At 41.5% G+C, this 25,254-nt stretch overlaps 1 protein-coding gene across 2 annotated transcripts in view; it reads right to left on the bottom strand.

Annotated features, from left to right (window-relative positions):
- Hgsnat (Heparan-alpha-glucosaminide N-acetyltransferase) overlaps positions 1-25,254 on the bottom strand; it is a 643,222-nt gene that overhangs the window by 294,827 nt on the left and 323,141 nt on the right. For both annotated transcript variants that reach the window (XM_068228844.1, XM_067153049.2), the window contains exon 2: positions 17,682-17,827. In XM_068228844.1, the coding sequence (XP_068084945.1) occupies positions 17,682-17,822 (141 nt within the window). In that variant the 5' untranslated portion in view covers positions 17,823-17,827. The remainder of the gene's footprint in view (positions 1-17,681; positions 17,828-25,254) is intronic.

Here is a 25,254-nt window from a genome sequence, read left to right as displayed (position 1 = left end):
AGTTTGCGGACGCGACGCAAAACACAAGTATGGTCTGTACGATGGAGAAATACCTTCCACAATTGCCTGTACAATCTGATCTTCAGGGGAGTGAAGAGCAAATACCCTAGTATAGAATTTGATGTCTTGAATGAAGTCTGCCAAGTTTTCATCAAATCGCTGCACTCCATAATAATATTTCTGAATTAGAGATGACCTAGCTCGAGCTGGAATCATATTAGCTAACAGATGGGCGTGGAAATCTTCTAGGGATGACTGATCCGCAATTGCCCTAACTATTTTGTCTGAGAGGACACCAATGGAATAACGGTAAATTCTCTGAAGGATTTGACACGGAGACAGAGAAAAAACAAGGGCATGATCTTGGAATTAAACTAAAAACCTTAAGAAAGCAATGACATCAGTAGTGGAGTTAACAGAAAACTTGGAAATACCTCTAAGTAATATGCTAATGGATGGGGTAAACTGCTGAAACCGGGTGACATAGTAGAAAGGGGCCTAAGTGGCGGAGAAGCCGATTCCGCAGGTGCCCTATTTAACACAAAGGGTGGAATGGACGTGCGACAATCGGACTCAGTTCCTAATGGGGCAGATGTTCGTTGTGTAGTCGCCTCAGTACTACTTCCTTCCTCTTTAGAGGAATCCTCCCCATTTACGATATTTACGACCATAGGCTGGTCGATTTTGAGAGTCGCAGATCCAGATAACAACTGACTAACTTTACTAGACATTTTGGACAAGTTTTCAGCAAGGGCACTAGCTTCATTACCCTGAAGATCATTTAACTTCAGAGACAATAGATAACATACCCTGTTATAAAAGTGGTACAACCTGGCCTGTACTCTTTTGAGTTGATTAGGAGATGGATCACTTACTTCAAAAAACTAACTACAGATGCTAGCTCAGTAGTATTATCATTGATCGTGGAGAGAGCGACGTCAATCTCTTTCTCTCCCAAAGTTGGGATGGTAATCGGCAAATCAAGGGAATCTTTTAGCTTATTGGAATCGACTGCAACCGTGCCTCCAGATTGAACGTTTCTGAGAGATGGTTCATAAATTAATTCTTCTTTACGCAAATAGAAAGGATGGAGAACCTCGCGAGGGCCGGACATGATGACAGAAAATGTTTAGAAAAAATCAAAAAATTCCAGCAACTGAGAAAATTGTTGGAGTTAGAATTAAAAACAATGTTTAGCCGTCAAAGGGAGCTAAATTGAGACCCATTCAACCACGCTCTTCTACCACTTGTTCCGAGGTATCTGTGGAACAGCAGAGGTGAAAAAAGGTGCTGGGTGGAACAGGTCTCAACTACGAAATTAAGGTTAATTTAAAATTTAACAAAGGTTATATTTTCTTTTCAAGATCAAGAAATAACAAGTATAACAGGTACTCAGTAGCATATCAACAAATTAAGAATGTACAATTGCAATTTGTTAATGGATTTGGGCTTCGAGCCCCCAGACACGCAATCCTTGAGCAATGAGCCCAACTTTACCTATGTAGAAAGTTCAACAAAGGGGCAGAAAACCCCAATCATGCCAAGGAGCACTAGCTCCCAATTACCCAGTTAAGCCTGCTCGAGGCACACAGAAAATACATTTTTAAGAAAGAGCAACCCGCTCTCAAAGTTCAAGCCAATTCAAAGGCCATACCAAACTCCACCTTCAAGCTGCCCTCCGGGCACACAAGAACAGGGGTAATGATACCCAACCTACTGAGGCCTATTCAGTATAAAAAAACAGGTTAATTATATGGCTCAAAATTCCAACTTGACTGGAGGCGTAACTTGCACTCCTAATACACTTTTACCTATTTGGCACTAGGCCGTATACACAAGGGCTAATCCCATACTAAAGAGGTGACTTGTATAAGAAGACTTTATTACATTTAAAAAAAGAAGAAACGGTTGTGAAAACAAAGTCACCTCAAAACAATAGAAGGGGGAGCTCGAGAGGGTTAGCACTCTCTATCCCAATTTGTAGTTAAAGAGCCGAAGTTTTACCAAGTGTCTATTACATTTTAAAGATGGGTTACATGGGAAAAGTTTTCGAACCTGCCCCGAGGGTTAAACTGCTGAGCTAGCGAGAAATGAAGTTATGAAACGGCCATTACCTTATGGATGAACTGCTGCCCGAAGAAAGAGGCGCTTCTCGCCCCCTGCTACATAATCACACTAGGAGAGATGTTACTGAAGTGGCCCCGAGACCTAAAAATCAGCAGATTATATACCCTCGTGGAAAATTCGAGACTTTTCATGAATGATTACAACCCGCCTACAAAATTTTATTGGGTAACAGCAAAAACTAATACACCAGATGAAGAAGAAACACCTTATTGGTGGAAAATTAATTACAGAAATTCCTCATTGGTCAAATTCAAAACTGGCGGAAAGAGGAGGGTTATACTGCCATCCCAAACAATGACTGAAAGAAATTTAACAAAGAACAAACTTATGAATACCGAATTTCTTCAAAAAAAGTTCCTTCACTTCGCACTAGGGTGCACAATAGTAGTCTTTACGTAGTGCCATCTAGAAGAGAATGTTCACACTTCTTACTACAGAGCAAACAAATACAAATCGAAACAGGCATAGTTCAGAACACTTCAAAATTTACAGTAGAGACCTCTTCTGAGAAACCTTAGAATTAATATGGTTGTTAAAGTTCAGGCTTTTTCCAGTAGAGGAGTTTCAACTGGCGCAATGTTTGAATTAGCGGCGTGGAGGTGTACCGCCCGGTACAACAACAACAACAACAACAATAATAATAATAATAATAATAATAATAATAATAATAATAATAATAATAATAATAATAATAATAATAATCAGTATATAGATTGTGTCGTCTCCGTGGCTCAGGTGGCAGCGCGCCGGCCTCTCATCGCTGGATTCCGTGGTTGAAATCCCGATCACTCCATATGAGATTTATGGTGGACAAAGGGGAGGTGGGACAGGTTTTTCTCCGGGTACTTCGGTTTTCCCTGTCATTCTTCATTCCACGACCAATGTCCAATATCATTTCATCTGTCAGTCATTAATCATTGCCCCAGAGGAGTGAGACAGGCTTCGGGAACCTCGCCGCTAGATGCGGCTTCATTCATTTCATTCCTGACACGGTTGAAACTGGAAACAGCCTGTGGATTTCCACCTTTTATTTTAAACTATAGATTTTAACCCTGACACGGTTGAAACTGGAAACAGCCTGTGGATTTCCACTTTTTATTTTACACTACAGATTTTAACGAACACCAAAGAAGTGTCCAAATTTTAACCCTTACCGGCTAAAAATGTTTGGTGGCTAGCATATCTCTCTACTCATATTTATTTTTCTGAAAGGTGTGAATGTATTGCTGTTTAGTCTTAAGGTTAAAGATACTACTCTGAAATCGCAAAATAAAATACTAGACACGCATACTTTGCAATTTACTCGTACTGTTTCCTCACTTTCTGTATAGCACGTCTCAAAGAGAGTAACTTTTGGTACTTACAGTCGAAATTAAAATGCGATGGTGACATTGGCGGTGAAGCGCGAGCAATTGAGGAGTTGCATGCAATAACAGCGTAAGTAGACTTACGTTATTTTGAGAAACAGAAGCTTGAAGTTTATAAATGTTCTGAGTTAAATGTTATATTAGGAATCAACCTGAATTTCATTTAAAGACATTTAAAAGAGCCAGGAAATGTATTTCCCGAAGAATTTTATTAATCTGTTAGCTAATAAGAAAGACAGAGTTATTTAAAATTTCCTTTTATACGCTGTTATTGCATGAAGAGCAGGAATATTATATTTTGCAACCTACTAGTATTGATCAGGGAGTTAGGAAAGCATGATCGCCCACTATAGAGGAACAAAAGTGGCTGTTTATCCTAACTCAGTTCTCCAAAATGTCTAAACTTACTAAAATTAGGAACAAATTCCGAAAAGAAAAATCCAACTAAGAAAAGTAAAAAAATTACGTTTATTCTTTATTTAATATTAACCTTTTTTCCTTTATTGCGTAAAGGGCCGAGAGAAGTTTGTTACAGTGCTCTCCCCAACTACGGTATTAGGCTACGGTAATTGCCCCCCCCCCCCAACAGATATTTGAAATGTTATAAAATTAGAAACATTCCTTTCTGAACAACTTTTATTCCTATTTTCATTTAAAAATTATTCTCTCAGCCTAAACCTTACTTGTTTTAAATACTCAAATACCGCATCATTGACCAAAATCAGGATAATTCATCTTCACATGCTGCATTAGCAGACTCTAGGGGATCATTACACACAGACATGACCTTCACATACCATTCAACATTTTCAGGTTTTAAGTATTTCATTAGTGAAAGAACATCATCCCTTTTGTCTGCTTTTACACCACACTTTCTTACATCAAGTAGCCTCAAATCATTAAAACTGAGAAAGCTAGCATTCCTCTTTAAGAATGTAAATGGCACATAGCTAGGAGTGTAGGACTGTGACCCTGATACAACACCATTATGGTAATAAAGTCGCACAAACTTCTGTATCATGAATCTGTTGCTTTTAGCAGAGGGCATTCTTAGAAACATAGGTCGAAGTGCTGATACCCACTCTTTTATTAAATGTGACGCCATTACTGCACTGAAGGGTTCTGGATGCTTCCTACTGTCCTTCATGATGTTCAGATATTCTTCACAAGTTTCTATGCATTCAACCTGTTTTAGAAGAATGCCATATTTCCCGAAGTTCCTATCACACTGGCTAAAAGAATGCCCTCTAACAGGAAAAATATGTTCAATCTCAACTTTCAGATCTTTCGACAACCAAGCACTGAACATTACCATAGCATTATTCTTATTTTGACCACCGCATGAGTCGGACAAGAGCACAACTTTCCTTTTGATGGGCATTTCCTGTAGTTTTCTTGTTAAAAAGTCGTGTAAAAAAGAGCACACTGAATTGGGGTTCTTTTTAGAGTCACTCTCCAGAAAGCAATAGAAAGCACTACTACCATCATTGTGACAATGCACATTAAAGTTGTAAAGCCACAACAAACGCTTATAAAATTGAGCTGTCACGTTAAGCCGAGGTAAAGGCAGGTTTTGAGCATAGTCAAATTCAACCACGAGAATATCGCTGTCCTCATTTTTTACACTATTCAGTAGCTCTTTCTTTAACCCACTGTATGCCTCAACTCGCTTTTTATGGTAAACGTAATGGTTTTTGCAATCATGATCAGGGTTTGCTTTGAGATATACCTCACATTCTGCACAGTAATCACAGGTATCTGTCTTTGGTTGTCGGAATGAATATTCAGAATTTTCCCTGAAGTACTTGTGATATGCACTATACCCTACTCTCAGAGGTTTACTCACCTTATCATAATAATACTGCTTGAAAGCTGTATATAATTTCACAACGTTTAATTCAGGGTTCTCAAAGTACTTCCTGTTTGTTTTTGCCCTGCTGTAGTGAGCTTCCCGATGAGGAATCAGTCCCCAGTGTTCTTCCACAAGCTGCCAGACATTATCTGCAATTTTATTCGGACGGTTGTTGTGTTTTCCTCTACGATCTTCCAGAACAGCACCTATAAAATTGAACAGTAGTCAGGCCTTATTCAAACAGTAACTATGACAAGCACATCCATACATCCATAATAACTTTACATACCATATTACACTTACCTGTTCTTAAGGATTGTTGCACGGTCCTCAGTCGCATTTCTGATATTTGGAATAGAGAAAGCAGAAATTGTCTACAAACAGGCATCTCATCATGCTTCACTTTTATACAGTAACTCCATATATTATCTCTATTTTTAGATCGGTTATGCTTTTGAAAGATTTTTTTCCTTTTTTTCATATAACCCAGCAAAACTGCATCCTGAAGTAACTTGTCACCAGCCTCCCAAAATGATCTAAAGCTATTCTTCTGATCTTCATACGTTACAGTTTCAAAACACCTGAAAAAGATGTAAAATGTAAGAACAGCCCTCCTTCACAACACCACTACATTAATAAAATGAAACAACGTTCTGATTCATTACATTTATTAACGCTAGGTAGACTAAAGCCAACCGAACTTGTAAAGAAGAACCTACCTTTTCCTGCAACATTTATCCACTTTCCTAAATTTCTTCTTTCCGATTTCCTTTCCACTTGTGAGAGAAATGTAACTTCTGCCACTGTTTCTTGCACGCTTTACAATATTTCTTTTCCAAGTATCAGGATCTTTCATCCTTTTTCTTCCTCTGCACCTGGGCTTAAAACTGTCGTCTAAACAGGCAGTATCATCAAATACTTCTGAATCACTGCCTACTGATGTATCAGAAGTGACGTCAATAGAAATATCGGCACCAGCCACAAAACCTTCTCTTCCACTCGCTGACATCTTCTCCAGCCAAAGAACTGGCGGCAACAGATCATGCCGCTCGTGAAGCACGCCTCATCATGCAATAACAGCGTAGCGCATGGTACCAGTTTTAGTGAGCTCCTGACCTCTAGCGACACCCTAGCGAACTAAGACCTGGATAGGGTTGTAGTGAAAGGACCGGGAAATTCGAAAACGGTATTCATGCAATAACAGCGTAAGTAGACTTACGCTGTTACTGCATCTAGCTCCTCAATTGTAATTATTACCTGGTTACGATGGAGGGTAGTCACAGGAGTCTTGTGCGATATAAAAATGCTGATTCAGCTTCAGTTTCTCAAATCTACAGAACGATGAGCCGCTATATGGAACAGAGGCCACGTGGTCAATTGGAGTCTCCGTACTCGACCATAAATGATGAAATAAGACTGCAGACGAGGATCGTGTCTGTCACTGATCAGATGTCGTCATGTCGTTCACTCTGCGCCGACCACTCGACAGCTAAACGTCCTCGCGGTGGATGCGATTTGAGATTAGCATAAAAACTCACTATAACCTTGAGAATAGATAGCAATACACTTCAGAAAAAATGCAAATACGAGGAGAGTTATGCAACCAGGCAAACTTATTCAGCGGAACAATTGTTTTTTTTTTTTTGCTAGTGGCTTTTACGTCGCACCGACACAGATAGGTCTTATGGCGACGATGGGACAAGGAAGGGCTAGGAGTGGGAAGGAAGCGGCCGTGGCCTTAATTAAGGTACAGCCCCAGCATTTGCCTGGTGTCAAAATGGGAAACCACGGAAAACCATTTTCAGGGCTGCCGACAGTGAGGTTCGAACCTACTATCTCCCGAATACTGGATACTGGCCGCACTTAAGCGACTGCAGCTATCGAGCTCGGTCGGAACAATGTTAAGAAGATAGAAGGTCTAAAGCAGGGCCTCTCAAACGCCCAAAATCTCACGTGTGCAAATCGAGGCGCAGAGACTCCGTCCACTGTGCATCGGTCCGACTCGACTCAACTCGGCTTGACTCGGATGGTGTAGTGTGCTGAGAGCGACGAAGCGTTCGCTGATAGACGGCTTGTTTATCAGTGAAATAGATAAGCAAATTCAACAACATAATAATCGAGCAACCTGTTTCGAAGAAAGCAAAGACTTCCGAAAGTCCATTTCAATCGAACTGGGAACTTTCGTATTTTCTTGTTAGTCGTGACGATAAAGCCAAATGTTTAATCCGTGGGACAACAATTATGTAATAAGTTAATCAAAAATATCTATTTTTCCAATACAAAGGCGTTGCTCAAATTCTACGAGAATTTGTCGAAGGAAGATTTTCCTAAGCTGCATCGAGAAGCAGCTAAGATTATTTCTATGTTTGGTTCCACATGCATATGTACAAGGTAATTTGTCCTGTTTTGACTTGTACGAAAACTAGATTGCGTGCGAGTAGGCCTATTTCTGATTGTAATTTAAAGAAGGCTCTCAGAAATGCTGCCAGCCGGTCCCTTGTTCCAGGCATAACTGGTATCATTGCAAAGGTAAAGGAAAAGAAGAGCCAGAGAAGATAAATTGTCTGCTGAAACCAAGTTGAAAGAAGCGTGTTTTAACACCGGTAACATTGCCCCATACAACAGTGTCACCGCTCACCGCACATAAACATTTCACAGTGAGGGGAGAATCAGCGGGGAGGGTGGAGAAGGCGAAGACAGGCCGAACGGGTGGAGACATGTGTAGGGGAAGTTAAGTGGGGGTTTGCACTCTGGTCAACCTAGTGAAGTCATCTCCTGCACCTTGCGCCGTGCAGTGCACGGGCGCATGGACCCTGAGAGGCCCCGCTCTAAAGCAAGGGGTGCTCAAGGGCCACATTGAAAACCTTACACATGATCGCGAGCCGCACTTTATTAATTGGCCAATTTTCGTAAAATTCCGCAGTTCAACTGAAATGAAGTTTTAATAATTTTAATTGCTTATCTTACAATTGCATAAAAGAGTGAAATTAAAAACAAACAATATTATACCCGGGACATTGCAATTTGGAAGAGAGCTCCCGTCATTTCGTTTAAATAAATATTTGACAAATGACAAAAAAACAGGAAAAATATATAAAATGAAATTAATAACGTAGTCAAAACAAAACTTAAAGAAGGTCAATTTAGTGGGAGTAGAGTGAGGAAAACAATGACATGAGGTTGTAAGAGCTTTAATTACCAGCAATGTAATTCCCAGCGAGTGTGCAGCACTGTGAATCAGCCATTACTGCCAACAAGAGAAGAACGAGGAATTGAAGCCGCTTTTAACACCAATGACAATTAAAGTATTTCTTGGTATTCATTGCATGCTACACTGCATAAAATCTCCACAGTGACGTTGGCATGGAGTTCAAGATTTGGTACGGATCCCATAGCCATTTTTATAATGGCATTTGTGAGAGCTCGTTTTTCATTGAACTTTGGATTTTTATATTTTTAAATCAAAAATAATCTATTCAGACCAAGTGAATACTTAACAACAGGAAACGATATTAAAGAATGAATTAGTTCTGACTTGGGTCTATAACCGGTATAAAAATATATTTTTGAATGAGCTACGAAACATTTTTGGTAAATTTTCATCACATTCCTTGAAATACTTTTAAACGCCCTCCCGGGCCACAAAATACGGATTCGCGGGCCACATGCGGCCCGCGGGCCGCTATTTGGAAACACCTGGTCTAAAGCAAACACCTCGATGAACGTGTACATTCACTAAAAGATTTACGACAAGAAATGGGTTGACTTGTTTTACCCCTTGCCAAACTCAGCAGTCCTTTGTAATCTTTGAGAGTGCGGCTGGATGAACAGTAGTAGTTTTGCCTTCAGTGGCAGCTCATATCAATTCCAAAGATCATGAACTTCTATACAGGAGCGATGTTGCCCAAGATCTAATAAGATCGTAAGTACTGCTGTTAACGCGCGCTTTTCTTTAAAAAGAAAAAACCTAGCTCAGATGACCACCACAGGAAATTCTGATGCCGGAACACATCCCATACACGAGCGTAAAAGATCTACACTAGAATGGGTTTCTCCCGCATAAAATTTCTCTAAAACGTTGTCTGGTCGAGTCGGTAGATTTAGTGGCACGTAAAAGAACTCCTGAGGGACAAAATTCCGACACCTCGGCGTCTCCGAAAACTATAAAAGTAGTTAGTGGGACGTAACACCAATATTATTATTATTATTATTATTATTATTATTATTATTATTATTATTATTATTATTATTATTATTATTATTATTTGTCGCCGGTTTAAATGGAACGTGGTGTGTCGAAGGAATGCGCTGCTATTAAACTTGTTAGGATCAGGACCTCAGAACATCGCTGCATAGGCCTATATGTTATTGTTACATAGACAGCACGACAAAGTGAGAGATTTTGAGCAGGAAAATAGATCTGTAGAGCGGGAAATTCTGTTCCAGTTGTCAAGGTCTATTCCTTTATGTAACTTTAAAATACACCTGTTAGTGATTTGATTAGCAATGATTTTGGGGCAGTGTAGCGGCCAAGTTTTCCGATGTCTCTTGGAGCCCATGCGAGAGTGCTGCCACACGCTCCAAGCCAGGTATCTCCCATTCATCAGTGTATTTTAAAGTTATATAAAGAAATATATCTTGAGAACAGGACAGAATTGCCCGCTCTACAAACCTATTTTCCTAACAAGTACAGTACATGAGTATATCTAAATATTGGGGTCGTAATATTTCTGTATCGCTCGTATAATAGAAGCTAAAATAGTATGTAGTATGAAGTATTGATGTTCTATGGGCATTATATTAATATCACATTTTATTAACACAAACGAGGATACTAAGAAATGGAAGTGAATCATGAGTTTATCTGGCAAACAAGGAGATAGCCAGTGCAGCTCAATGGACAAAGGAACAATAGAAGCTAGGAGTGATGATCCACTGTACTGTGTTATCATATTCTGTGCCTCTTACCGTGGTTTCTTATCATCCAACAGTCCGATCAACAAGGAGCGGGTAGATGTCAATGAAACTCGGGGAATGATCAATTAACATCTCCTTAATAGTCGTTTAGCGGTAACAGCAACGGTATGACCTTACGTATGCAGATAGTTCTACATTTGATGAGAAAATGTATTAGAGATAGCTGGTGTTTAGGCGAAGTGGCGCGTGACTGGCATGTCGTCAGACGGCGTACAGCCCACGTGAGTAATAACTGGGCAAAGGATGGGTAAAACACGAGATCTGAGTGTAGACTTGTAGGCTATTCCATCTCCAAAACGTGCAGGCACTGGATTTTACAAGCGTAGAACTATCTGCATACTACCGTTGATTTTACCGCTAAACGATTATTAGTATATGTTAAATGATCATTCTCTCGAGTTTCATTGACATCAGCCCGGTCCTTGTTGGTCGGACTGGCGGATGATAAGAAACAAATGCATGTGTCCCAAAACTGTACTAAGAGCTACAGAATGTGATAATACATCACTCCCAGCTTCTATTGTTCGTTTGTCCATTAAGCAGGCGTTTATCGAACGGGCCATCTCCTTGTCTACCAGATAAACTCATGATTCGCTTCCATTCCTTAGCATCCAAACACTAAGTCACAAGTCAAGAACACAGATTTAGAACAGCCGTATAATAAATACATTCCCTAACATTTCGAATTTTCTACCTACAAAATTTGCTATTATTTACTTGGTTGCTTGTTTGTCAGTTTGGTGACATTTATATGGCGATAATGAGTCTCTTATTTAATGAAAAAATCGCCTTTTTTCTTTTACCCGAAGAATGAAGGTTCCTAGAAAATGAACGTCAAGGGTTCCCACAATTCGTAACCTGGGCACTATGTGAAATAGACTGCTTCACCTTAGGCCTTAGGAATTAACCTGATGTTATTTTCTATTGCATTCGTGGAGAACCCTTGGTAGAGAGCCATTCGAGATTTCCTAATGGAGAATCGAACCCGGGTCTTTCCGAATGAACGGAGCAGGCCTTTATCACCTCGGCTAAGCAGCTATTGGGGACTCGCTGGAATCTTACTGCTGTGCAGGTCGGAGAAGAACAAGATTTGACCGAGAAAGATCTTACTTATAAGACGCGATGTTATTCAGTGTCGAGTCCTCAACACCAAGAATGTACAGAGGTTTTGGGCGGATGGGGGTGGGGTGGGGAGAGGAGTGCTAGCTGGGGCACTGCAAAAGGATAACGCAAATATTTCTACAACATGCACTCCTGATTAATACATAACAATAGGCTGTAGGACAGTGTTGCCAATCACGTCATGACATACTATTGTTATATTCATGGTAGAGGTTATTTTCAGGAGCGAGAGAACGAGCATTACCTCATAAGGTAAGATCGTAGGAGAAAGAAGGAAGAATGTGAATAACGACTAAACACAAGAAAGGCGGGACCTCGGAAAACTAATACCGTCAGTGTTCGCCAAGGGGAATGTGACAGAAAGGAGCCTGACGTAAGTAAGACAGTCATGCAGATGAGAATGCCTTCTCAAAGAAACTGAACAACCAACACTAGAAAAGGTATCACAGCTGTGTAGACCATACGTTCTAGCATTGTTACACAGTGAGAAAAATTAATGCATTTATAGTACATGTATAAGGAGCCTCCGTGGCTCAGACGGCAGCGCGTCGGCCTCTCACCGCTCGATTCCGTGGTTCAAATCCCGGTGACTCCATGTGAGATTTGTGCTGGACAAAGCGGAGCCGGAACAGGTTTTTCTCCGGGTACTCCGGTTTTCCCTGTCATATTTCATTCCAGCAACACTCTCCATTATCATACATACATACATACATACATTATCATTATAGACTGTTATGCCTTTCAGCGTTCAGTCTGCAAGCCTCTGAGAATTTACTAAACGTCGCCACAATCCTCGATTTGCAACTAGTGTTATGGCCTCTTATCTTTACCTCTTATCTTTAAGTCGTTAGAAACCGAGTCTAACCATCGTCGTCTTGGTCTCCCTCTACTTCTCTTACCCTCCATAACAGAGTCCATTATTCTCCTAGGTAACCTATCCTCCTCCATTCGTCTCACATGACCCCACCACCGAAGCCGGTTTATGCGTACAGCTTCATCCATCGAGTTCATTCCTAAATTAGCCTTTATCCCCTCATTCTGAGTACCATCCTGCCATTGTTCCCAACTGTTTGTACCAGCAATCATTCTTGCTACTTTCATGCCTGTTACTTCTAACTTATGAATAAGATATCCTGAGTCCACCCAGCTTTCACCCCAGTAAAGCAAAGTCGATCTGAAAACAGACCGATGTAAAGATAATTTCGTCTGGGAGCTGACTTCCTTCTTACAGAATACTGCTGATCGCAACTGCGAGCTCACTGTAGCTTTACTACACCTTGATTCAATCTCACTTACTATATTCACATCCTGGGAGAACACACAACCTAAATACTTGAAATTATCGACCTGTTCTAGCTTTGTATCACCAATCTGACATTCAATTCTGTTGAATTTCTTACCTACTGACATCAATTTAGTCTTCGAGAGGCTAATTTTCATACCATACTCATTGCACCTATTTTCAAGTTCCAAGATATTAGACTGCAGGCTTTCGGCACAGTCTGCCATTAAGACCAAGTCGTCAGCATAGGCCAAACTGCTTACTACATTTCCACCTAACTGAATCCCTCCCTGCCATTTTATACCTTTCAGCAGATGATCCATGTAAACTATGAACAGCAAAGGTGAAAGATTACAGCCTTGTCTAACTCCTGTAAGTACCCTGAACCAAGAACTCATTCTACCATCAATTCTCACTGAAGCCCAATTGTCAACATAAATGCCTTTGATTGATTTTAATAATCTACCTTTAATTCCATAGTCCCCCAGTATGGCGAAGATCTTTTCCCTCGGTACCCTGTCATATGCTTTCTCTAGATCTACGAAACATAAACACAACTGCCTATTCCTCTCGTAGCATTTTTCAATTACCTGGCGCATACTGAAAATCTGATCCTGACAGCCTCTCTGTGGTCTGAAACCACACTGGTTTTCATCCAACTTCCTCTCAACGACTGATCGCACCCTCCCTTCCAAGATGCCAGTGAATACTTTGCCTGGTATACTAATCAATGAGATACCTCGATAGTTGTTGCAATCCTTCCTGTTTCCTTGCTTGTAGGTAGGTACAATTACTGCTTTTGTCCAATCTGAAGGTACCTTACCAACACTCCACGCGAATTTTACTACTCTATGAAGCCATTTCATCCCTGCCTTCCCACTATACTTCACCATTTCAGGTCTAATTTCATCTATTCCTGCTGCCTTATGACAATGGAGTTTATTTACTATCCTTTCCACTTCCTCAAGCATAATTTCACCAACATCATTTTCCTCCTCCCCATGAGCTTGGCTGTTTGCAACACCACCATGATGATTTCCTTTTACATTGAGAAGATGTTCAAAATATTCCCTCCACCTCTCCAGTGATTCCCTGGGGTCTATTATGAGTTCACCTGAATTACTCCTTTTTCCCTCCCTTCCTAAGATTTTTTATTACTGTCCAGAAAGGTTTCCCTGCTGCTTGACCTAGACTTTCCAGGTTATTACCAAAATCTTCCCATGACTTCTTTTTGGATTCAACAACTATTTGTTTCGCTCTGTTTCTTTCATCTACGTACCAATCCCTGTCTGCCTCGGCCCTTGTTTGGAGCCCTTTCTGATAAGCCTTCTTTTTACGTTTACAGGCTGCTCTCACTTCATCATTCCACTAAGATGTTCGCCTTTTCCCATCTTTACACACAGTTGTTCCTAGGCATTCCCTTGCTGTTTCTACTACAGCATCCCTGTATGCCACCCATTCACTTTCTATATCCTGAACCTGCTTACTGTCTACTGTTCGAAACTTCTCACTAATCATATCCATGTACTTATGTCTAATTTCCTCGTCCTGGAGATTTTCTACCCTTGTTCGTTTGCAGACAAATTTCACTTTCTCTACCCTAGGCCTAGAGATACTTACTTCACTACAGATCAGATAGTAGTCTGTATCATCGAAAAATCCCCGGAAAACTCTTACATTTCTAACAGATTTCCTGAATTCAAAGTCTGTTAAGATATAGTCTATTATGGATTTGGTACCCCTAGCCTCCCATGTGTAGCGGTGAATAGCCTTATGCTTGAAGAATGTATTCGTAACAGCTAAACCCATACTAGCACAGAAGTCCAGCAAACGCTTCCCATTCACATTAGCTTCCATATCTTCCCCACATTTACCAATCACCCTTTCGTATCCTTCAGTTCTATTCCCAACTCTCGCATTGAAATCGCCCATTAGCACTATTCTATCCTTGCTGTTGACCCTGACCACGATGTCACTCAATGCTTCATAAAACTTGTCAACTTCATCCTCATCTGCACCCTCACATGGTGAATACACGGACACAGTTCTTGTCTTAATTCCTCCCACTGACAAATCTACCCACAACATTCGCTCATTTACGTGCCTAGCAGAAACTATGTTGCGTGCAATGGTATTCCTGATAAAGAGCCCTACCCCAGACTCTGTCCTTCCCTTTCTAACACCCGTCAAGTACACCTTATAATCTCCTATTTCCTCATTATCTCCCCTTACCCGAATATCACTTACTCCTATTACATCCAGATGATCCTCTTTGCTGACTCAGCCAGTTCTACCTTCTTTCTTCCATAAGCCCCATTAATATTGATAGCTCCCCATCGAATTCCATTTCGTTCGCACAGTTGTTTCCAAGGAGTCCCTCGCCTGTCAAATGGGAGTGGGACTCCGCTACTCCCATAGGTCCGAGGCTTGCTTAAAGTGTTCTGAGCTCGGTAAATTCATGAAGTAGGATGCTGCCCTACTTGCACATAGTCCAAGTGAGGATCTCTCCTCTAACGGGTTATGGACCACCGGTGAATTGTAGTCTATAGTCCTAGCCGCCTGAGCATAAGGAGGGCCACGACTCAGAATATGTCCGAGATGCCCACTCCCTTTCCATAGCAACTGGTATCCCGACTCTCAGGACCACTTACTAGGCCACTCAGCCGTTGCCCATGGTTCACGAACTAGGACGTGACTACAGTAACCCACAAACATGAACCATTATCATTTCATATCATTTATCACTCATTAATAAATTACCTTGGGAGTGGCGACCCGATTGTAATAACAGCCTATATATGTTTCATTCATTCCATCCCTGACCCGGTCAATGACTGGAAAACAGGTTGTAGGTTTTCATTTTCGGTACATGTATATACGGTCCGACTCGTTGGCTGAATAGTCAGCGTACTGTCCTTCGGTTCAGAGGGTCCCAGGTTCGATTCCCGGCCGGGTCGGGGATTTTAATAGCTTCTGATTAATTCTTCTGGCTCGGGGACTGGGTGTTTGTGTCCGTCCCAACACTTTCCTGATCATATACCACACTACCAACCACCACCGAAACACGCGATAGTGATTACATCCCTCCATATAGGGTTGGTGTCAGGAAGGGCATCCGGCCGTAAAACAGGGGCAAATACACATGTGGTACGCAGTTCGCATCCGCGACCCACAGGTGTGGGAAAAGGGGTAGGGCAAGATGATGAAGAAGAAGAAGTACATGTATATACGATAAACAGATACATTAATATCTATACGATATTAATAATTAATTTAGTTACGTGTTTATTTAATCTTTTCTCCAGGTCAACTGGTTGGATCTGAAGCGGGAACTTGTTATTGATACTTTGTTAGCATATGGTCCTTTCTCTTCTTCTTCTACCACTTTTTCCACACACTGGTGGGAACATGGGAGTGTCGATCTGGCCACATTTTACGGCTCGATGTCCGTACTGACGACAATCCTATGTGAGGGGATGTTTCTGATGTGATGAATGTTAATGCAGCTGGGCGTATTAACATCAGAGTTAGCAGTAATCGCTGTTTTCACAAAATGTCATTTAGTTGCTTATGATATAGTAACGGACACACGGTCCGCCTCTGTGGTGTAGTGGTTAGTGTGATTAGCTGCCACCCCCCGGAGGCCCGGGTTCGATTCCCGGCTCTGCCACAAAATTTGAAAAGTGGTACGAGGGCTGGAACGGGATCCACTCAGCCATCCTCGAAGCGGTTTTCCGTGGTTTCCCACTTCTCCCCCAGGCAAATGCCGGGATGGTACCTAACTTAAGGCCACGGCCGCTTCCTTCCCTCTTCCTTGTCTATCCCTTCCAGTCTTCCCATCCCCCCGCAGGCCCCTGTTCAGCATAGCAGGTGAGGCCGCCTGGGCGAGGTACTGGTCATTCTTCCTAGTTGTATCCCCGACCCAATGTCTCACGCTCCAGGACACTGCCCTTGAGGCGGTAGAGGTGGGATCCCTCGCTGAGTCCGAGGGAAAAACCAACCCTGGAGTGTAAACAGAGTAAAAAAGAAAGAAAGAGACACATATCGCAACTCTGGCACACACAAGGCGTCGCGCACTTGTTCATTTACTCCAGCTTGTCGTGTACTATTGGCCAAAAATGGAGCCGGAATAGAGCCGGAATAAACAAGTGACGGTGAAGGGGTGAAGGAATTTCCATTTTGAATAAATTATCCTGAACAAAATGTAAACACGAATGCGACATCCGATTTTTGTTTGGCAGCAATTATGTTGAAAGTTTGTTAAGCCTCACTTAGTGATGATAGCCAATTAGTTTCTCTGTGCTAAAAAGCTCAAAATGGAGTAACGTATTTCTTCCTTGCAAATTTGAATATCATTTCAGACCCATGTCAGTGGTTTCCTAACAACTCGCGTTCTATGAAGGAATCGTAACTAATTTTACTGATTACTTATTGAAAAAATAATTAGAAATAACTGAATAAAACATTTCTTACGTAACTCTAATAAATTGAGTCCAATGACTTCTTTTTTTATATCTTTCCCATCACTGGTTAAGACGAACACACACCAGGGAAACTAACTAGACACTGTTAAAATCCTTGACCTGGCCACGAATGAAATCCAAGACCCTCTGAACCTGAGGTCTCAATACTGACCGTTTATCCAAGGAGCCCGACTGTTGATGTTGATTTTTCTTCTTCCAGCGCTTTTCTCACACTTGTGGCACTCCTTCTTCAGCTTTTGCCGGCCACGCAGAGATGAAAATTTCGGCCATAATCGACCGAGATTCGAACCTCAGCCTCCAGGGTGGGAAGCCCGCAGCTAATAAACACGTTCTTGTTTCCGCTATACATTGTAGTTTTTGTTAAACTTACTTACTGTACTTCAATGTAAGTATTTCTGAGAAGAACATGCATGTGATTACGATATGGGATGTGCAGAGGGGGAGGGGCACCAGAACCAGCTTGCACTTACCTTATAACATTCTTGAGAGAGCGTGTAGAGCCACAGTCCAGGAATTTGCGAGGTGACGTTCACATAGGCCTCGTCGACCCCCAGCTGCGTGAGGTTGAGTCCACGGAACTCGGCCACCCCGGGGTCTTCGATCCACGACATGAGAGCTGGAAACAAGAAGGTTCGCACTGTACTAACTGCCACCTCTCATTGTCCACTCACAACTAACCAGACCACACAAGACAAGACAGCTGACTAACGGAACCCGCAAACACCGCTCTTGAACATTATACCCGGCGAGGTTGAAAGCAAGGCCATTGATAGCACAGCCAGCACGGTGAACCTTGAACACCATTCAAGATCTGTTCAATTTATTTCCTAGAAAACCCTGAGCATATCAATTAGTATGGTAATAATATAACAGTAATTCATGAATATCTCAGAGGCAAATAGCCAACTATTTCCAATGAGCCTCCAGACTTGAATAGTCTCTCTTATTCTTCTTCTTCTTCTTCTTCTTCTTCTTCTTCTTCTTGAAAAGTTTTCATTCCCCGCCCGAATGACGGGGCGGGCCCCCTAGAGAGTTACGCTTTCTCTCGGGCCGGGACTCTCCCTTATCTAAAGAATTCTCTCTCTTAAAATGTTCCCCAAGCGGATTTATTTTACTGACTGGTGGTGGTGATGGTGATGGTGATGGTGATGGTGATGGTGATGGTGATGGTGATGGTGATGGTGGTGGTGATGGTGGTATTTGTTGTTTTAAGAGGAAGTACAACTCTGCAGCCGTCCTCTATTAACACTAATCAGAGAGAAAATTGGAAGACTTCCGACATTCGAAAAATGAAGATCTCGGCAAAAAAAAGAAAAAAGGCAAGACCCATGAAGGACATGAAAATGAAAGATGCTCTGGGCCTCGCAGACCTAATACTGTGCCGGACTGAGTGGCTCAGACAGTTCAGGCGCTGGCCTTCTGACCCCAACTTGGCAGGTTCGGTCCTGGCTCAGTCCGGTATTATTTGGTGCTCAAATACGTCAGCCTCGTATCGGTAGATTTATTGGCACATAAAAGAACTCCAGTGGGACTAAATTCCGGCACCTCGGCGTTAGTGGGACGTAAAGCAAACACCATTATTATTATTATTATTATTATTATTATTATTATTATTATTATTATTATTATTATTACCTAATACTGTCAAGGCCCAGAAAAGAATAATTGACAAAGGGAGGTCGGACAGGAAAAATGAAAGCGAGGAGCCTATAGTGACAATAAATGGGAATGCAAAATGGTACGTTAAAAAAAAGGCGTTAGAGCTGCATTGGCAATAGCGAACCCTTAAATTCATTGGACAAAGTCAACCTCCAGGTACGGGTAAGTGGAAGCTCTGTCAGACTTAGCAAGGGGACCCGTGGTTGCCAACCGCGTTTACTAACTGGCTGACCGACATAGTTAAGATAGTGGTGGTGGTGGTTATTGTTTTGTTTTTTGTACAATTTGCTTTACCTCGCACCGACACAGATAGGTCTTATGGCGGTGATGGGATAGAACAGGGCTAGGAGTAGGAAGGAAGCGACCGTGGCGTTAATTAAGGTACAACCCCAGCTTTTTGCCTGGTGTGAAAGTGGGAAACCACGGAAAACAATATTCAGGTCTGCCGACAGTGGGGTTCCAACCCACTATCTCCCGAAAGCAAGTTCACAGCTGGGCGCCCCCAACCTCACGGCCAACTCAATCAGTGATTATTGTTTTAAGAGGAAGTACAACTGGGCAACCATCCTCTATTAACATTAATCAGAGGGAAAATGGAAGTTTCCGACATGTAGAAAAATGAAGGTATCGGCCCAAGAAAGATAAGGACCACACCGGGCGTGAAAATGAAAGACTCCCTAAGCCTCGAATGCTCTAATATCGTCGGGGTTGCAAGAGAACAAGAGTTGACTAAGAGAAGGCAGACGGAGGAGCGTTACTAATAACATATTTCTTCGTGTCAGTCGCAACAGAAAGCTTTTAAAAAAATTCATTCGAGTGAAAGTAGGGCAAACATCGCAAACCCACTTACCTAACCGCATGAGTAAAATATCATTTGACTTACGGTGCCATGGGAAAACATTCATTTAACAGGTGTTCGGGATCGGATAATGTTCGAGAGAGAATATTTTATTTATTTATTTATTTATTTATTTATTTATTTATTTATTTATTTATTTATTTATTTATTTATTTATTATATGCGTTAGGCCCTCTATGGAGCACGTAGAACCATTAGTTAGCATTCTTCTTCTTGTTTCTCTTATCCTCCCAAACCTTCTTCATCCTCACACTGTGAGTCTGTCGTCTTTCTTGAGTCCATGCCTCCTGGAGTTTCAAGTTTCTTGTACATTGTCTGGCTGCAAAGCTGTGCAAGTTAATTTTGTGTCTAAATGTAGCCCGTGTAGTTGTCAGTGGGTCAACTCCGACTTCTGCGAGATCTTTTTGGGTGTCAGCAAGCCACCGTACTTTATTTTATCGGGTTCCGCTGATAATGAGGAAGATTTTCTTGGTTAGTCGCGAGTCGTCCATTCGTGCTAGATGTCCGTAGAATTGCATACGTCTTTTCCGGGCGATTGAAGTGAATCTTTCGGTCAGCGAGTAGAGTTCTTCCGAGCTTTTTCGCATCCATATTCCATCTTGGAACTTAGGTCCAAACATTTTCCTAAGTATTTGCCGTTCCATTTTCTCGATGCCATTGATAATGATGGTCAGTGTTGATGTTTCAATCGCGTAGAGTGCTTCAGGAAGAACTACTGTATGGTAGTGACGCAGCTTGGCTTGGAAGGAAAGGGATTTCTTATTGTAGATATTCCAGGTGACTGTGTAGGCTTTACGTAATTTTTCGGCACGGATTTTGTTGGCTATCCTGTCGTTACCAGTGCTTCCGATAATTTCACCTAAGTACTTGAAATGTTTAACTCGTGTGATATTGCCATATTTGGTCCCAAGTGATTCCACACTGGTGTTCTTGGAGTCCATGTATTGTGTTTTCTCATATGATATTTGGAGGCCAGTCTTAATAGCAACTCATGCAGATTCTCAAGAGCGGTTCTGGCTTCCTCGGGAGTGCGAGTGATTATTGCTAGGTCGTCAGCAAAGGCAAGACACTTAATACTGATTCGCTTATCTCTCGTTCCCATATTTATCCCGTGTACTTCTTTCTCCCATGTTCTAACGATCTTATCTAGTACAAGATTGAACAGCAGTGGAGATAATCCATCACCCTGCCTCACGCCTGTTCTTATCTCAAATGATTCGGAGATTTCGCCCATGAATTTCACTTTAGAAGTTGTGTTAGTTAAAGCCTGTTGGATTAACTTCGTTGTTTTGTTGTCAACACCATATTCATGAAGTACATCTAATAGGGTGACACGGTCAATCGAGTCGTAAGCTTTTTTAAAGTCAACAAAAGTGACCACTGTTCGAATTGATTGGCGATGATTGGAGAATCATCTTGAGGTTCCAGATCTGTTCTGCACACGATCGGTGAGGTCTGAAGCCCGCCTGGTATTCTCCAATCTTCCATTCTATCTGTTGTTCTAATCTGGTACGGAGAGCACAAGAGAATACTTTGTAAGCAATTGAGAGGAGAGAGATACCTCGGTAATTGTTCGGATCTGTCTTGTCACCCTTTTTGTGTAGAGGATGAATCAAAGCAGCTGTCCACTCTACAGGTATGATTTCGCTCTCCCATATATCCGCAATGATGGCTTGTAATCGGTCAATAATGACCTCACCTCCGATCCTGAGCATCTCGGCAGTTACACCATCTTCCCCTGGTGCTTTGTTGTTTTTCAGATTTAATACAATATTCTGTATCTCGTCATGTGTTGGTGGAAGTGAGTCATGGTTTGGGGTGGATATGCTGAACTGCAGTTTTTCGGCAGGAGGTTCACAGTTATGTAACACCTCAAAGTACTGCTTTAAGATGTCACAGTTGGCTTTTGTATTCGGCTCAAGTGTTCCATCGATGCGACGAAAACAAATATTAGGCCTAGGGGGTTTGTAGTTAGTCAGTTCTTCTCTAAAAGTTCTATAGAAATTTCGAGTGTTGTTCCTTTTGAAATCGTAATCAATTTCCGACAATCTATTGAGGTGGTAGGTACGTTTAACTCGTCTAATAGTTTTGGCTGTTCGCTTCTGTATTTCTATGAAGTTACTCCAATTTTCTGGTGTTTGGTGACTATGCCAATTCTTCCAGGCTTGCATGCGGGATTCCAGAGCTCTATCGCAATCGGCAGTCCACCACCTGTGTTTACGTTTTCGTGGAGGTTAGCCAAGTTTCTTCTCTGAGTCTTGAATGGTTGCAAGAAGGGTGTCCCATGTTTCTGTGTTAGTCTGCATTGATTCCATGAATTCCTGTGCGTGATCTTTTAAGTATTCTGGATCAATGCGTGGTATTTTAGGTTTCTGATAACTTTTCCGGTTAGGTCTGAAGCGGACTTTGATTTGTGAAAGATGGTGGTCGGACTCTACGTAACCCTTGCGAACTCGCACATTCATGATTTCAGGAGAGTATTTTCTTGTGATGGCTACGTGATCAATCTGGTATTCACCTATGTAGTTGATTGGTGATTTACAAGTGGTCATTTTCCACGGAGGTTTCTTAAAGTGTGTGGACATTATTTGGAGGTTAGCCATTCTACATATGTTGATTAGGCGATGTCCATTGGCATTAGTCTTCTTGTGTGCTGAAAAGCACCCAATGATGCTTCTGTATTCTCGTTCCCTGCCGGTTTGTGCATTGAAGTCCCCAAGGAGAATTTTAACGTGATGCTGAGGTATCATGGTGAGTGCTCGTTCGAGTTGCAACCAGAACTTCTCAATTTTGTTTTTGTCAGTTTCACTGTTCACCAGAGCGTGTGCATTAACCAGTGTGTAGGCTTTGTTAGCACATTTAATCATGAGTAGAGAGAGACGTTCCGAAGGTGATGTAAAATTTATCACCGAGTTCTGTATGCTGTTATGTACTAGGAATGCACTGCCCAAAATATGTAAATTACTATTTCAGAGTTTAGTTGCAGGCCTCCCCTTATATATTCGATATCCACAGTGATCATAATCACGAAATCACGTTTCTTGAACTGCAAGAATAAAAATTCTAAACTTGTCACAGGTATCAGTCACAATCTTGAGTCTGCCTGTTTTAGCCAGAGTCTGTACGTTGAGTGTGCCAATGAACTGCATTCTCTTGGGTTTCAGAAGTTTTGGGAAGCTCTGACTCTTCCCTGCATGATGTCCTGGTCCCCCAGAATCCGAATGACCAGGTTCGCCTTAACTGTTAGCAGTGCAGGCCTGAGGTAGTTGCTTGTGTTTCCATCATGCTAAGTTCGTCAGTTGTAATCGAGCTAGCGAAACGAGAGGTTGTATTGTGCAGTGAGTGCTGAGTGAGAAGTATGAATATTGCTATAGAGCAATATCGCGTGGCCATAGGTCGATGGCACGGGCGAGTGAAGTGTGTGTGTACGCCAAGTGATAAGGTGCATTTACGAAAATCTGGGCTTGAGGGAACTATGATGGTAGCAGCAGTGGTGGCAATTCTTCTGATAATAGGAGGCATAGAAATGAACCCTGGACCAACGGGTTCATTGAGCTGGGAGGACATAGATAAGATTAGGGAAATAGTCAGAGATGCTTGCCAGTTTGAGCAAACGAGGGAGTTAATTCGCGAGCTGAGAAATAATATGACAGAAATGAAAGACTGTATAAAAGAAGAGAGAAGAATTATGACAGAAAAGGTGGTGGAAAACTCTAGGGAAATAGAATTATTGAAGTCGAATATGAAGGAGATTGAAGGAGAAACTGATAAATTAAAGTGGCAACAGAAAATGACTATCCAGGACGCAAAGAGGAAAAATATTTTCATATACGGCATCCCAGAGAAGGAAAAGGAGGATTTGAATGATCTAACGAATAAAGTGTTGGATATCATAAATAACCACATAAAGATAAATTGTAAAGAAGAATATATTGATGAAATCTATAGGCTGGGGAGAGTCAAAGGGAAAATACCTATTAAGGTTAAGTTGATTTCTGCTTTGAAGGCGAACAAAATTATCCTCAATGGGAAGAACTTGAAAGGAGAAAGGATTTGGGTAAGAAGAGATATGGATAAAGAGACAATCATGGAACAGAGAGTCTTGCGATTTCACCTAGTAAAAGCTAGGAACTATGGACTAAAAGCATACATAAGAGGTAAACGTCTTATAATAGGTGACAGTAACTGGTCGCGTATCTGGTCAATTGCACAGCTACGAGAAATGGATAGGCAGTTGAGTACATCACACCAGGAAGTGCAACGGCCTGTAGAGGAAGGAATGTGCCAGTCAGCTGCCTGCACAGTGGCTGATAACGTACAATCTGATGACAACAGCGATCTGCATACTCTACAAAGGAACAGAAGACGGCAGAGTGACGAACACCTAGTGGAGGAGGATGGACAAACAGCTGACTGTCGAGTCGACACGAATCCAGGAAGTAGCGGCACACCTGATGACAGAACCAAGACTCTGGCTGGGAAAGGTAAACCCTTGAGTGTAATAGACTTATGGATTAGAAAGGGCAAAGGACAGAAATACAATTTAGACAAAGAAATAGTTACTTCACCAGAGGGTAGTATTATAGAACTGGAGAAAAAGAGAATAACTAGAAGTAAGACAAGCAACCCCTCTGAGGGTAAAAGTAAGAAATAGCTAGAATGGAATATTGGTATGGTCAACATTGAAGGTTTATTGAGCAAGTTAGGAAATGAACAGGTGAAATTGTTAATGTCAGAAATGCACATCATTACCTTTGTTGAGAGTTGGATAGCACCGGGATATGAAGTACATATTGATGGTTTTAAAACGTATAGTAAGGCAAGGGGCAGGAATGCTCGTAAAGGTAGGTGGTATTCTAACCTTGATAAGGGAAGAAATAAAGGAGAAAATTGAAATAATAGAAACAGATATTGAAGAAATACTTTGGGTGAAAACAAGGGTAAAACAGAAGAGGGAGGTTAATCTATGTTTCGGTTTTGTATACAATCCTCCCGAGGACTCGACATTGGCAAACAAGGAATTCTTCACAGAATTAGCACTAGAAGTAAACAGATTAAGGAATATATATGAAGACATAGGTATTGTAATAATGGGGGACTTTAATGCGAGGATTGCAGACTTAAAACCAATTTATAGTAAAGAGGCTGAGGAAATAATAATTAGAAAACGAATTAGTCAAGATAAAGTTTGCAATAACTATGGTGGAAAACTGTTAGAATTATGTGGTACAGAAGAACTCTATATTTTAAATGGGTGGTGGCCAGGAGATGAACTGGGTAATTTAACACAGAAATGGGTGGTAGTGCAATTGACCTAGTATTATGTTCTAGAGAGGCATTACCACTCGTTAAGAGGATAAATGTTAAAGGTTGGGGAGAATTGCATCACTTACCCATAATTATTAATATGGTAAGCACAGAAGAGAATACTGGGGGGAATTATATAAATAATATTAAAGAGAGGCCAGTGACAAAATATATATGGAGAGAAGACCTCAGCGCAGAATTCAAGGAATATTTTGAAG

Source organism: Anabrus simplex, chromosome 8 (genome assembly GCF_040414725.1).
Source record: "Anabrus simplex isolate iqAnaSimp1 chromosome 8, ASM4041472v1, whole genome shotgun sequence".
Classification (NCBI taxonomy): Eukaryota; Metazoa; Arthropoda; class Insecta; order Orthoptera; family Tettigoniidae; genus Anabrus; species Anabrus simplex.
This window is presented reverse-complemented; position numbering and strand designations above follow the sequence as displayed.